The following is a 15220-nucleotide window of genomic DNA, read 5'->3' as shown; positions in this document are numbered from 1 at the left end:
CTCACACTTGCTGATGATGAATTAATTAAACAGATCTGATTAGCGGCACCTGGCTGCTACTTACCACCTTAATTCCTATGGAAGCAGGAAGGGTAAACTCAGCTTTTTTCCACATTCTGCATTTTGGCTTAATTATTGTTAAATAACTAACAACATGGTGTAATAATTCACCTGAGGTTGTATTTACATCATCTTTAAGACCTGCAGAGGACCAGATTATTATTTCCATTATGTCCTAATACATAAAATGTCACAGCTGAAAGAGGGTGCACTTTCTTTTTCACATAACTGTATCCGTATACTATTCCTAGTACTCTTTACAAGTGTTAATGAAGCCATTTAGTTCTAGAAAAGCATAGTTTTATCTGTGCTGTGGAGATTTTTTTTTCTAAATTAGCACTACTATAAGTAAAAAGGAAAAATGTATAAATGACAGTATGCTGTGGTAGGTGTATGTCATGTCTGACGAGTGGACATCAAAGCTAATGAGCACAAATGTTAAGATGAGAAAGAAAGGAAAACTGATTGAATGAAAAGAAGACTGTAATTACCTACAGTGTGCATGGAGATGAAAGAGTGGCACAAAAAAAGACATGAGGGTTATGATGTATGAGACAGAATAACAAAGTTCAAATTAAAATAATAACATTGGAAGAGTGAGAAGAAAAAAAGATTAGAGGCTCATTATAACAAGGTGACAGCAGATTAACACTGTTCACACATCTGCAAACACACACCTACAGCATTTATCGATACACTCATTTACACCACACCAACATATTGTACAAAAACAGAAGGAAACACCTTCAATCTAAGCTCCACAGCAGCACCTACTGGTCGCTTGCACAGAATCTGTTTGCACTGATCGTACTGCTTTCACCCATCACTTTCATCTGTCTTATTAACGCACAGACACACACACACACAGACTCTATAGTATGCACCCACAAATCTCCTGAACCATCACACAGAAAATGATATGTACACCAGACAGCTGCACAAATGAAAAAAACAAAAAACAACAAAATAAAAGAAAATCATATACACAGAGACACAGACATGCCACAAAACTTGAACATGCAGGTTTCAGTGCACATACGAACACAGTCTCACACAGTCTGAGGTGATTTATGACTGTGCGGCTCAGGTTTGCATGATTTATCCTGCTAAAGCTGCACTGTGCACCTGAGGGACTCAACCCTCCACTACACACAATGCATGGAGGCTTGTTAACAGCAAAGCAGCAGAGGAATGTGCGTTTGTGTGCGTGCTTACACATTTTTGTTTTTGTGCACACTTCGAGTGTAATTTGCTTTTATTGTGTAGGTGTGCACACGGCCTTGATCACTCTGGCTAAGGAGTGCCTTGAATCCATAATATAAGTATAAGGTACTTCTGTGTTTTAATGAAATCTTCGTGTACGTTTATCATGTGGACGGATCATAACATTGTGCTAGTATCTGCAAGCTTGCAATGTAGCATGTTACTCGTGTGTAGCAAAGCTCACAGTGCAGATATGCAAAAGCACTGACATTCCTGCACAGGTCTGTAGGTGTGTGAGCAGATCCACCGTCAGAATGTCTGTAACAACAACATCCCCAGTGAGCCGTGTGAAGCCTCCATCCCACCATGAAAGATAACCTGGTCCCCCAGCAGTCTAATGGCTGAGGACACGCAGCAGCAAAACAAGCTTCTGTGATCGCTGCATCACATGCTGTGATACACTGAGCTGCTTTATGCTACCAAGGATTTTTTTTCTTTTAATATTACATTTTGAAAAAAAAATCTCAGTTTTTTTAAAGGCTACAGCCAGTTTAATGAGGTCTGTACTGTTTCTGAGGCCATGGCGGCTGCAGCTTTGTCAGTAGATAGTCTGTAGCGAGCACCCCTGGAGCTGCTGATAGAAAAATCAAAAGCATTTTCTTCCAAAATCATTTGACTTTATGTTATAGTTGTCTGGAAAGAAGTCTTGCTATCAAATGGTAATTGTTTTAAACTAGCCCACAGTCCACCACTCACCTAAAAGTATGAAACAATCCTAATAAGAATACGGAGTAAGCAGATTACTCCTTCTAATCGTGGCATAAATATGCAGATACAACAACAATTGTAAACAAATTAAAGTAAATAGAATTAAAATTGTTTACGACTTCAACTAATAGAAAAAAAAACCCCAAAAACAACATTATGCCTGAGTTTAATGATATGTATGAGTGTTAGAAATGAGTTGAGAAGAGAAACTACATTTCCTGCATTAACACTATGGAAGCTCCAGCTCTGGGTATCAGGAATGTCAAGGGAAGGGCTCCAGGCATATTACACATGCACAGAAAGAAGCTCACTGCGGTCCTGTGAGTTGTTCATCCCAGTTCTCAGTTATTGAATTTTTAGGTAGAAATAAAAGGAGCCTTTATTTGAATTGTAAAATTGTGAGTTGGAGTTCTTTACTTTTTTTATCCACCAATCTGATCTTTTTTTTTTTTTAAATCAATTTATTACAATTTATTAATTTGCTGACATTTAATGGACAAACGCAGACAAATATACAGTTTTGTATCAAAACTACATACAAGTGCAATTCACATAAACACAGATGCCAGATATTAAAAAGAAATACACCCAGTGCACCAAACAGAAGCAGACATGCACTGACCTGCAAGTCCTGAGAGACCGCCGTCGAAGACTGACCCTGACATGTTACAGTGAGTGTGTACGCGTGCATGCGTGTGTGTGTGTGTGTGTGTGTGTGTGTGTGTGTGTGTGTTGTCAGGGTTCAGCTCACTAACACTGCAGGTGGTTCAGTGACTTTTGGTATTTCCTCTTAATTGGTTGATTTGCAACCCACTCGAAAACTGTTTGGATTTTTGACACCTGCTCACAGCTGACACACAAAACATACACACAACGCATACACACACACAGACGATGCCACAGACATGTTAATGCATAAACACACACGCACACACACAGATGCAAAGATCCATAAATGCCCTCACGACTCATGAATATACACACAAACGCAGACGGCAGCACAGTGCAGGCCTCTTTTCTCTGCATAGCCTCGGCACCTCCACCCGGCTCTCATTAATACACACTCGAATGACAGCTCGCTGTTGCCATGGCGACCCCCTACCTGTTGCCAAAGGAGGCTGGTAGTTTAGGGGGCTTGTGAACGCTGCTCAAAACTATTGCAGCTCAATTTTTTTTTTTTTTTTAGCTGTGTGTCAGGAAGCTGCCAGTGCTGCTCCAGGCACGCACAATTAACCACTTTGGAACAGAGAATAGTTTCATTCATTTCAATGCAATTCAATCTGGCTCACTTCAGTGCAAAGCTATGCCCTGTTCTGTGCGTTTTGTTATGAGAGAGGCTGAATTCTCCTCAGGAGTAAAATAGGCCTACTCCAATATATGATGCTCTATTCTAATTCTTCTCTTCATTTTCGTACTCGTCTGTTCGACGTTATTCATTCTGGAAAGATAAGATGAAACTAACTTGAGGAAATTGCTTTGCTTAATTCATCATTCCGAGCTGCTCTATTCTAATTAAATCACTGCATATTCTATTCTTGCTCTGCTATTCTTCTTCACCACACCATTCTATTTTATATTGTTAACAAAGGTTTTATACACTGCTGGAAAATGGCTTTCTGGGCTAATTGTGCCGTGGAGGGATTCTTCTTGCTTCTCAAGAGGAAGTTTAGGAACTACACAGAAACTGTACATCCATTAAAAATACATGAAATATTCCAAATCAGCACTATTAAGAGAAGATGCTTAAAAATCACACCCTTGCTGCAGTTTCTCCCACAGGTTTTTATGCACCACGATAACTTTTCTTTTGGTCTATATTCTGCTAATGTGTGGTGTTATTTTTTAATGACCCATGGCTTACATGCCTGTGCAGCCATGTTGGCCAGGGATTGCTGGGGTTAGGGTAGGATGTAGGGTTTTAGCGTCTTTATGTGTAAAGTTTGCATGTTCTTGTGTATGCGTGGGTTCCCTCCAGGTACACCAGCTTCCTTCTAAAGCCCAAAGACACGCAGTTAGTGGGGTTAGGTTAACTGGTGATTCTAAATTGCCCATAGGTGTCAAGCTGAGTGTGAGTGGTTGTCTGTCTCGCTGTGTTAGCCCTGCGTCAGACTGGCAACCTGCCCAGGATGTTTCCTGCTGCTCGCACTATACATACACATACACATGCGCACACAGAGGTATGGACCTAAATGTTGTATGTTTAATTGGTAGTTAAATGTTGACCTTTTATAATATCAAAGGTCAAGCATATCCATGTTACACCTATATAGGTGATTTTTCTTGCTTCAGCACTGTGTGGGTGTGTACAAATGAATTAAAGCTGAAATCTCAGTCACTCACTTATTTAGTTGCATTCTTTAGGGAGGGGATTTTTTTACCTTGATCATTGTGATTTTCACATGGAGTCTAGTGAGATGGCTTTCCTTCAGCCTGAGCAAAGGTCAATCAAAAGTCTGTTACACTGTGTACGAAGACGGTGCTGAAAGTGACAACTGATAATTAAATGGCACCGTCTTGCTATAGTCAAAGTGGAAGTAGATGCTCATATTAAATGTTTTTAAAGTTTAAAATAATGATGGCATATGCACAGATAATCTCAGGATTCAGACTGCTCTCTTTTTGCACTCCTGGTTTTGGTTGATTTCAACAAGACTTTTCCCTTTATCGGTTACTAGATGAGCTGCACCCCAAGCACAGCACATGTTCTGTCGACTTAAATTTTTATCCAACACTTCCTGCTTTGACCTAGCTACTCTGCAGGTTTTCAAAGTTAATCAAAAATGCCTTTACTGTGGTAAAGCTAAATGCACTTAGCAACAAGGAATCCACATAAAAAAAAATCTTTTTTGAACCCAACAGGAGGTAAAGGCACACGCTCACTTCACAGAGGGCTTTCATCAACAAAGCTCAGTATGAAGCTAGTTTTTCAGTTATGCTAATGCTAACACTATTCCACCTTAAAAGCATTGTTTTACATAGTAGATAAATCCAGCGGCACACTTCAACTTTAGTATAAGATAAATGGGTAATTTTTCAACTTTGAATCAAACAATTAAAAAAAATACAAATGCAAAGCTAAAAATGAACATTTGTTTTTACCTAAACAGGCAGCAGACTTTGTGCTATTTCATAATTCAGACATGATGTCTAAAGACAAAACTTCTCAGAGGGCCAGGTCTGGTTTAAAGGGTTGCATTTCTATATAAAACAAAGAAATGTCTCCTTTTCATTTAAATTCAGACTAACAAAATGAAATATAGCGATGAACAGTGTTTCGGTCAATGCAACAATAGAATAAGACAAACGAGAGCATTTTAAACTTAATAAAGCAGCAGTCACGGTCTATAATCAAGTGTATACCAGCAGCCTTTAGCTTCAAACACAAGCCACCCCATCCCCCTGGTCTGGTATATCTCATATTCTTTCATTTGATTACAGTAAAAGTCCGGAACAAAATCAAGGCTTTTCTCATCATGCACTAAAGTTGCACCATCCTTCCTGGAACAAAGTAAGCTAACTGGAGCTTAAATCAATGTGATACAACCCTGCACACAGAGGGTTCCCGTGCAGAGTCGGCCAACACAAGCAACTCGTGAGGTCTCAAGACTGCGTTTGTAACACTGCAAAAACCAGTCCAACTTTACATATGATGTAATGTAACAAGATTCAAACCGTTTCATTGGGTTTTTTTCTGCTCGGCCACACACACACACAAACACACACACACACACTCCACCTGAGCTCTTGCAGAGCTAGCACAAAAAAAAGCTGTCTCTCTCCATCACAAGGAGAGAGACAGCTTCAAATAAGACAGACACACACTCACACACTCCAAGGCCACACAGAATATTGTAGAGGGTCCTGTCATTGTGGGAGCTGTCAGGATGAACATATGGTTGGGGAACACGTGCTCGAGTGTGCATGTGTGTGACTTTAGGAGGGCAGATGGCTTTCAGCAGGTCATTAATACCAACTACACATCCTGCACTTATCCCATCACTTAATCCCCATCAAACTAAAACCTGTTGTAAGGCGGAAGGAGGAAAACGGCGCAGCCCCAAACTAATAAATGGTGACAACTTGTTGTACATTTAACCCATCAACCAGTTTACGAAAGACCTTATATAACAACAAAGGAAGAAACCACTTTAAGCTAAATGGCACTTTGCAGAGAATCTAAGTGCTTAAGACAATAAATCAACATTAATCCATAAACAGTTTCAAACTGCTTTTAAAGCTTCTGAGAAACGGGTTAAATTGTTCTGGCTATTACAGAACGAGCACCAGGAAATTATGACATATCACAGATTATTTCTTAATGAGGTTCCACCAGAGCACAGCGTAGGCAACGTTTAGCTAATTGTAAAGCACATGTGCATGAAAACGAAAAACAAACAAACAAATAAATAGTTTGAATTTGTTACTTTTTTGTTGGGTGACAAACAAAAAACAAAAAAAAAACGCTGATGATGTTGGATTTCTTCATGAGCATGAAGAAACGGCCTGAATGTTAATAAAATTCAACATTTTCAATTGGCCATGTGTTTAGCGTTAAGAGCTGACAAACCAAGAGACACAGAATCTAAATCCATTAAACGTGACGCATTCAAACCCAAGATTAGCTCATCTCCACAACCACACTTTGATGCTAGTCTTTATATGTTCAGTTTACACTATGGGCATTAAAGTGAAACATTTTAATGAACGCTCAGTTTTCACAACGATTGTGGATCAAAGCCGAATCGACTGCTTTGTTTACTTCCGTTTCATCTTCTGCATTACACAAGAGATCATCATTATTTCAACACAGGACTCGACTTTAAACCCAAGTCATCAAAGCTAAACAGTTCTACTAGTGCAAAGCTGAAAGGCCAACCAACAGAAAAACATCCTGAAGCTATGAAACTGAAAACTGTCCATTTCCAAACCGAATACAATCCAAAGGATACATGCAGATCATACAGAGTCATCAGTATTTATCGTGATATTCCGAAAAACTCCATGTTATACTTCATGGCATACATGACCCCAGTGGGAAAAGATCCCCCAACTCGGCAATGTTCTGGGGATCCAGTTAAACAAAACCACATGTACTACGGGTGCTTATGTTATTTACTATATCAACATTATGTTATTTCCCCATCCTCAGCTGCTCGCTCATTGTGGATTTATGGTAGAAATTCTTCACTTTTTAACCTTTCTGCAGAGATCCAAAGGGAGTGATAGAACTGCGCTCAGGCTCTGGAGTGGATCTAGGCCACTCAGACAGGCTTTCAAAGAGCCTGGGCCTGATGGGTAGTCTCAGGGTAGAACTGGCTGTAAATCTCTTGACCTGGAGAGTTGAACTTATCAGGTGTGCGCGTCATGTAAAGCCATAAAAGTCTAACAGATGCAGTGCTTTCTTCCGGAACAGTTGATTAATCCTCATGTCTTCACTTTCCACACACACTTTGGGAACAATACACAGACAGAATGCACTGCTTTGAAGGAAAGCCCTGGTAGTACACATGCAGAAATAAACTCCTACCTGTTCCTGTCTCTCCAGCCAGCGGTCCACCATGGGATGATTGGCGCTGAGCGATGACCGTGCTGTCTCTCTCTGGAATTCTCTCTGATTGGCCCAGGTCCCAGCATCTCGTGGCAGACTGCGGTACGTGTCCATCCCTTTACCCTACAAGAAAAAAAAAAAAAGGAATAGTTTTAGTTTTTACTTTTAATACTGTTACTACATTTCTCAGACATATGCCATGTCTGCTTTTTGTTAAGTAAATGTTTCTTTTCTTACTGAAAAATGCACATCAAGCATTAAAACCTTAACAATAAAGGCTAATCAACCTGCGCTGAATTTGTTCACAAGTCTTTTTAAAGACAGACCGGACCACTTTATAGTTGTGAGCTGGTGTGTGTACATCTGAGTATATTCTCGAGCATCTCACACTTCTGATGATCAGCTGTCTGCTTGATGTTTATTCAGCTGTGTAAAAACTATAACTTTAATCTCAGCCAAACCGATTTACTCAGGAACAAATAAAATACTAAAGAAAGCCAAACAATAACATTTTTAAGTTATCTAAGTGACTTATATATATGTTTAACCTGAGTAGCGAAAGACGGCGGTGGGTTTGAAAATGATTTGCCGGGAGTCCGGTGTTCTCACTGGCTCTAGTGAGCCTTGCCCCCGGCTAGCTATCGAGCTAGTGGGTAACAGACGTCTCCGAAAACATCGGAGCGCTTTTAAAAATATGTGGTGTCTTGATAAACTGAGCCAATATTTGAGGTTTACACAGTTACATTCTCGCCTGAAAATCTGTTAAACTTTAATTTTGTGACCCAGAAAGAATAATAAAAGTAACATTAAAACTAACTAGCTGCTGCCATTGTTGAAAACTGAGCAGGGCCGCAATGGGCCGCGCTATGAATTCTGGGACACAGTCTTCTTCTTCGGGGTTTAACGGCAGCTGGCATCCTTGTACATGCAGTGCTGCCATCTTCTGTTTCAGTCCGTTATTACACTCTTAATTCCTACTACTTCAAACGACGCGTCGACTATTAAATCAGTCGTCGACGATTTTGATAGTCGACGTAATCGTGACTAGTCGACTAATCGTGGCAGCCCTAGTCTTCACACTGACAAATACAAGTCGGTGGGTGTCTGGTGGGCTCGGAGCAAAACATTAAACAGTTACTTTTACAAAAAGAAAAGGAGAGACAGAAGATGTTGGAATTAAAGTGAGTCTATCTGTGGCTCAGCAGAGCTACAAAAACAAGAAAATCAAAGATGTCCAAATAGCAGAGTTGTGGCTTCTGTGGTTAAATAAAAGCAAGCTAGATACAACGAGCATCTCTTAGTCGATGATGTTTATTCACACTTATTGGGTGGTGCATCTTAAACAACAGTGTGGAGGTATGTGGCTTTAGGCACAAACCGAGCAGAAGGGTGCAAATGTTCAATGTGATCAGTTTCATCTTGGGAAATTACAAAAAGCCATAAAGCAGCTTTTAAGGAGTTCTATGGTGACGAAAACAAGATGTTGATATATACCAGATGCAAAGGAACCTTTAGTGCATTTGTACTAAAAAGACAATGGCATCCCTCATGCAGTTTTGTGTGTGCAATTTCCTTCATTACCATCAAATTATTCAAAATTAGCTAGCGCAAAGCCATGTCTGGTTTTGACATCCAAGCACCAACCTTCCTTTCCAGGCTATTTGTGCCAGACGAGTGGCGAGCTTTCAGGAAGCCAGCGGTGGTCGACCAGCGGGTTGGGTTCTTCCTTGATGGCGTCTCATCTGGTTGGACCCGTGACTCACCGCCGCTGAACGGCCCATTGATGGTCATCAGAGCAGGGTCACTGCTGCGCCGGACGTGGAGGGGCATATCTGAGGAACGGGTCATACACCAGGGCGTCAAAGCATTGTTGTACCTTTTTGTTTTTTACTTTTCAATGGAAAAGTTCCACTTTCATACTTATGTAAAAAACAAAAAACAAACAAACAACAAAAGAAACCCTCGGCTCTAGCTGTTAAAGACTAACGGCAAAGGCTGAGGAAGAAGACAGTTTGGAGATGATTGATGTAAATTTGCTGGAACAAATTTTACATCTCAAACAATGTGGGCTAATAAAAGAAACAGATTCCATTATCATCCCATTGTGAATTAATGTGAATTATCGCCACAAGTCTAATCAGGCAGCCCTGCTTTACTGTCAGTGCATCTCAACCATAACGCAGAGCAGCAGGCTCTGTGTGGGAACAACAATAAGAGGAAGAGCCTATTGAGAAACCCCAGCGTTAGTGGATGCCTTCCATTAAAACTCTTCACTCTGAAAAGTTCCAGTGTGTGGGCGGTGGGCCAAGGTCCAAATAACAACCTCCAACAGGGGCAGCGCGCACGAAAACACCGCAGCCCGCGCTTGTACACAAGACACGACGTTATGACAATAAAAATAACCTCTGGAAATTTCCACGAGCTCATTTGATTAGCTGAAAGGGCAGCCATCAGACCACACAGGAGACACGGATTATAAAAGGTTAGAAGTGTTTAAAAAGCCAGAGCGTTGTCTCGGGACGACCACGCCAAGTGTCATGTTCCCATGTTCTCTTCCAAAACATATTGCTGTTTACAAGCTTTCAGATGTTTGGAGATGGTGGTGTGTGCTCATACAGGAAATGCTGTGATCTTCCCAAAGAGTGTGTATCTGAGTCAACAGCTTGTTTTTGTGTGTGTGTGTGTGTGTGTGTGTGTGTGTGTGTGTGTGTGTGTGTGTGTGTGTAGTGAGACTAGATTGACTGTGTTCGTCTGTGTGTGTGTGTTAGTGTGCCTGTTTATTTGTGTTTCCTGACAAACTGTTGAGTTTGCGCATGAGATCATCTAATAGTTTTGTTTAGAGTAGGATGCGTTCACATTAAGTGGATCTTTGTGTGTGTGTTCAACTTGTGTAAAGAATACACATTAATGATGAGTTTTAATTTCGGATGTGCACAAATCAGTGACCAATGTTGTTTATGTTTGGAAGTACTAGAGCCCACAGCTACAGTGGTTGATGAGAGTGTGTAAATGTGTACACTCATGTACTTGGCTCGGTGGTTCTTCTGGGTCATCCAGAGCGTGGGATATGAATCGCTCTGAGCTGTGGGAGGCAGTGGCTCTCTGGGGGATGGAGTTCAGGAGGGGACAGAGTGCGGGCTGCCTGACAGGTCTCAACAACACCTACAGCTGAAACTGCAACTCCCAGGAGGCATTAGGATGCAGGGGTGCTTCCCTCGAACCGAATCACGGTCAAGACTAATGTGTCCCGAACCCACATCTATTGAATTTGCATCGGCTCTGTGGAAAATGCTTGGCGGTTTCACGCAGTCACAATGCTTTAAACAAAGACAGGTCGCTACCCTTCTTTGTCATCGCTCATCTTAAATGCCATTGTGATCTCGCGGCACAGCTGCAGTCATTAACCTTTTGTTCGTCTTGTCAGACGCAGTGATCAGAAAACAATTATTCTAACTACAGCACAACAGCTTGGTTAATGAGTGCCGGTTAAGATACCGTTCACCAGCTCAAATTTCACACTACTTCAGACATCTCATAAGTGAGAAAAAAAGAAGTGCGTAATGACAGCACCTATGTCATGAACGCAGCTGCAACAAAACACAGAATAAATTACACCAAAGTCTGCATAAGTCTTTGAGTACAAGACCTAATCAAATTAAATGAGGAGTTATTAAAAGCAGGTATGTCATTTAGAAGTAATTGCAATATTTAAGGGATGCAGGGCAGTTCGGCAATAACATTCCCGACATAAAAACAGGATTTGGGAACTCTAAGGCTGCAGTCCCAAACTTTTTTTGCCCCAGGGACCAGTTTAATGTCAGACAATATTTTCATGGACCGGCCTTTAAAGTGTCGCGGATAAATATAGTAAAATAAAACAATACGATCAAGACAAAAACTGTGGTATTTTGTAAATATAATAATAAACATGAATTCACTGTGTAATTGTGTAACTTTATTAGCAGCGTCCTCTTGAAATGCGTCAACAACATTGAGAGTAACATCCTCCTCTCTGCCCCTTAATGCTCTCTGGTCGCTATGGTAATGGGTAAATATTTCTTTCAAAATAACAACTACAACTACAACACGGGAAAAGACCCAGGGAAACTGAGTTAACGATAAAAAACCCGAAAGCCATAAATTTCACACCTGAGCCTCAACTCTTGCGGATCGGTACCGGTCCCCGGGGGTTGGGGACCACTGCTCTAAGCCATGATTACGGTCCCCATACAGCGTACTTTGATGTATGTCAAATGTATGATGTATGCAAAAAGTTCCTCAAATAATTTTTTTTTGCTACACCCTCCTGGTCTTCATTACAGCTAGTTCACACAAAACAAATGATGCTTCTTCATCCCCGACACAAACAGAGCTCTGTTTTTACCTTCGTCTATTCATATCAGGTTGTTTTGGGGATTTTTACCATTTGCACCAGTGTGATATGGAGTGAAATCATTTTATGCCCAATTTTTGTTGTTTTGTTAGTTGACACGGGTCAAAGCAGCAGTCACGCTGTGAGATGGCCAACCTTCATTTGATCCCAGGCCATCTCTGATCACAAGACAAGATGCAACAGCCAACTTTCACCATCACTGTGCAACAAAAGACTACTGCTCTGGAGGAAAAAAAAGTAAGTAAGTAAGTAAAATTTTATTTATATAGCACATTTCTAGATAGAAATCACAAAGTGCTTTACAAGATATAACAGATTATAAAAAACAAAAAACAAACAAGATACAAACAAAACTAAAGAAATCATCACAATTATTTCACTTTGATCATCTCTCATGTGGAATAGCGCAAAATCACACAGGGTACACCAAGCTCAGTTTTTTTGCTATGTTCAAAAAGACAATCTTTTTCAAGTTGGCATCTGAAAGCCTCACACATCCACAACAGTAGTATTGTCCCTTAATTATTATTTTCTTATCTGCAGAGGTTTTTCCATTTAACAAAGCCAAGAAAATAACATAAATCCATTTGTGAATTTCGATAGAGCTCTCTGTCTAATAAGCTTAATCATTTTTCTTTTAAGCTCCTGGGCCGAACAAGAAAACTGGCAAAGCCCCACAGAGTCCAGCGCTTCTCATCTCCTCTTCTCTCCAACATAAATCAGTGATTGAAAGCTAGTCTCATTAGGGTGCTTATGAAAAAAATAATCAAATTCTTTCTCTTCCATGTCAGACATTTTTCTTAAAACCCATTAAAATTCAGCTGATGAGATTCTGAGTCGTCAATTAAGCAGGGTTAGAATTTATTATGAAGAAAGTTAAATTGGACGCATCTGGCAGGTGTGATTGTAGCAGAGATGTCAATTTCTTACTGAAAATTCACAATCAGCATTCTCATCCAGAAACGCAATTAGGGCTAAAGTGACCTCCGTCACACTGTGTGTGTGTGTGTGTGTGTGTGTGTGTGTGTGTGTGTGTGTGTGTGTGTGTTATTGAGACCAAGAGAAAAGGAAAATTGTGCTGTCTCTGTCAGTCAATGCTATTTCAAAGGTCATTAGTGAATAAGACAGTAGAGGGCTTTGGTGCTAATTAAAAGACAGTAATGAAAAAAAACTCCTTTTAACTTTTACTCTTTCTGATAACTACACATAAAGGTGCTCGACACATCCAGTCTAGAGGTAAACAAGCTCTATGCTAAAAGTGAAAAATCTTAATCAAACTTCTAGTTTAGTGCAGGAGCCTACTTTACAGTGCTGCTGTGATCACTACATGCTAACACACTAATTCTCTGTTTAAATAAGACTGAGCTAGCTAGCTAGCATTAGCTGACAACTACCCGCCTCCAAAAGAGACCACAAAAACGCAGCACCAACAAACAAATAAATACAAAGAGAAAAAGAAAGGCAAACATGAGCCTTCGATTTGTTTTAATACAGTCTGTAACTATAGATTTACTTTAATATCTTTTTGTCTGCATCCTATTCATTAAAAAAAAAAAAAAAAAAAAAAAAAAAAAAAAAAACCTTGGTATGAATTAGACGCATTTCTTTTGGACCAAAAAATATTTTGAATTTATGATTTTCTCTATTTTTGTTATTCAATTTTATATTAATAAAACCATATTTTTTTATATCAACTGTATTCAATAGACGGTGAAGAGAGGACAGGAAAGCAGGGGCAGACATGCGGCAAACAGTGTTGCCAACTCCTCAGTAAGGAAAATCGCTATTGGCTGTCCTAAAAGTTGCTAGAAGTCGCTAAATGACGTCACTGCCTAATTTGCATAATTGGTCATGCTAATATAATTGTAACCTACGTTGTTGGAGAGAGAAATAACATCAGGGAAGAGACATAAAGTGAGTAAAAAACATCCTAAATGCATTTAGAGTTTATTTAGAACTACAAATTAAATTTATTTTAGCAATTATTGTTTTTTGTAATGTCACAATTCCAACCCTGCTCCTTTATCTGGGCTTGGACCGGCAAAAGTGGCCCGAAATAGGCGCTCTGGTGGAGTTATACTGTGTGTGTGTGTTTATAAGTAGTTTTAAACCTGATCCACAAAACAGCATAACAGTAAAAGAAGAACTGACTGCGTTACAGTCAGTGCGGGAGCAGCGGCTTCGCTCATGCGCGATTCATTTGCAGTTCGGACGCATAGGTGTGAACATCTTCTGCCCTGATAGCAGCTGGGGGAGGACTATCCTCCGCCCTTGAGCGCTTTGGAACGGGTGAGGTGCCCCCGGCAGCACCCGCTGCTTGTTGAGAGTAAAAGCGATACCCGCTTTCACGTCAAAAAGTCGTCATAAATAAGTCTCCAATAACACCAGAAAAAAGTCGCCAGATTTGTCGCTAGTCGCTTTTTTAGAAAAAAAAAGTCGCTAAGGGGGTCTGAAAAATCGCTAAATATAGCGACAAAGTCGCTAAGTTGGCAACACTGGCAGCAAAGGGCTGCAGGTAGGACTCTACACTAACCCGGGCCAGCTGCTCTCAGCTGCATGGCATGTGGTCGCCCGCTCAACGTACTGAGCTAAACTGGCGCCCATAAAACCATAATTATTAATTATTCTAATACAAATAGAAGGAACACTTCTTTCACTTTAGGTAGTCTGATAAAAATATGGACGGGTGGTGACGGTTGTCTTTCTGTATATTTGCGTGTACATGTTTGCTTGCTTCTGTGCAAAAGATCTCGCTTGATCCGAATTGACAAATCACCTACACGAGTCACTTTCCCATCCAAACTCAGAGTAATTGCAGTAGAAGAAGCGACTTGGCCAGCGAAACTGCAGAGGTGAATGGCCTCAGCGTCACATTTGATTTAGGAGGCAGCGAATAGAACCAATTAGCCACTTTGGCCGGGGATCAAACGGCTATCTGTGTCTGAAAAAAAAAAAAAAAAAAAAAAAAGGCACCTCCTGTCCAATTAACAAAATTTATGAACAGGGCGACGGTACGGCTGGGACGTGATAAGGTGATTTGTTGTGTTTTCTCTATACTGCTGTGGTTGATGACATTTGACTCCAATGAAGATGATAACGTGAGGAATATAAGACGAACTGAATTAAATATTAATCAGCCAATGTTGCAGTTCCTGATTGTATCTTTAGGGTAATGATCCATCTGTCAAAATAATGCATGCCTGTGCTAATAACCCTAATGGTATTTGATCCAGAAACGCGTGTTCTCC

General features: G+C 40.4%; 1 protein-coding gene across 10 annotated transcripts in view; it reads right to left on the bottom strand.

Annotated features, from left to right (window-relative positions):
• The window catches only part of pard3ab (par-3 family cell polarity regulator alpha, b), a 262424-nt gene that overhangs the window by 162996 nt on the left and 84208 nt on the right, over positions 1–15220 (bottom strand). For all 10 annotated transcript variants that reach the window (XM_082512080.1, XM_082512082.1, XM_082512087.1 and 7 more), the window contains exons 4-5: positions 9224–9411; positions 7559–7702 (exon numbers count right to left, since the gene is read on the bottom strand). In XM_082512080.1, coding sequence (XP_082368206.1) covers positions 7559–7702; positions 9224–9411 — 332 coding nt within the window. The remainder of the gene's footprint in view (positions 1–7558; positions 7703–9223; positions 9412–15220) is intronic.

This window comes from Aulonocara stuartgranti, assembly GCF_965226115.1.
Source record: "Aulonocara stuartgranti genome assembly, chromosome: 18".
Lineage (NCBI taxonomy): Eukaryota > Metazoa > Chordata > Actinopteri > Cichliformes > Cichlidae > Aulonocara > Aulonocara stuartgranti.
The sequence above is the reverse complement of the archived record's forward strand: the minus strand, read 5'-3'. Positions and strand labels throughout refer to the sequence as shown.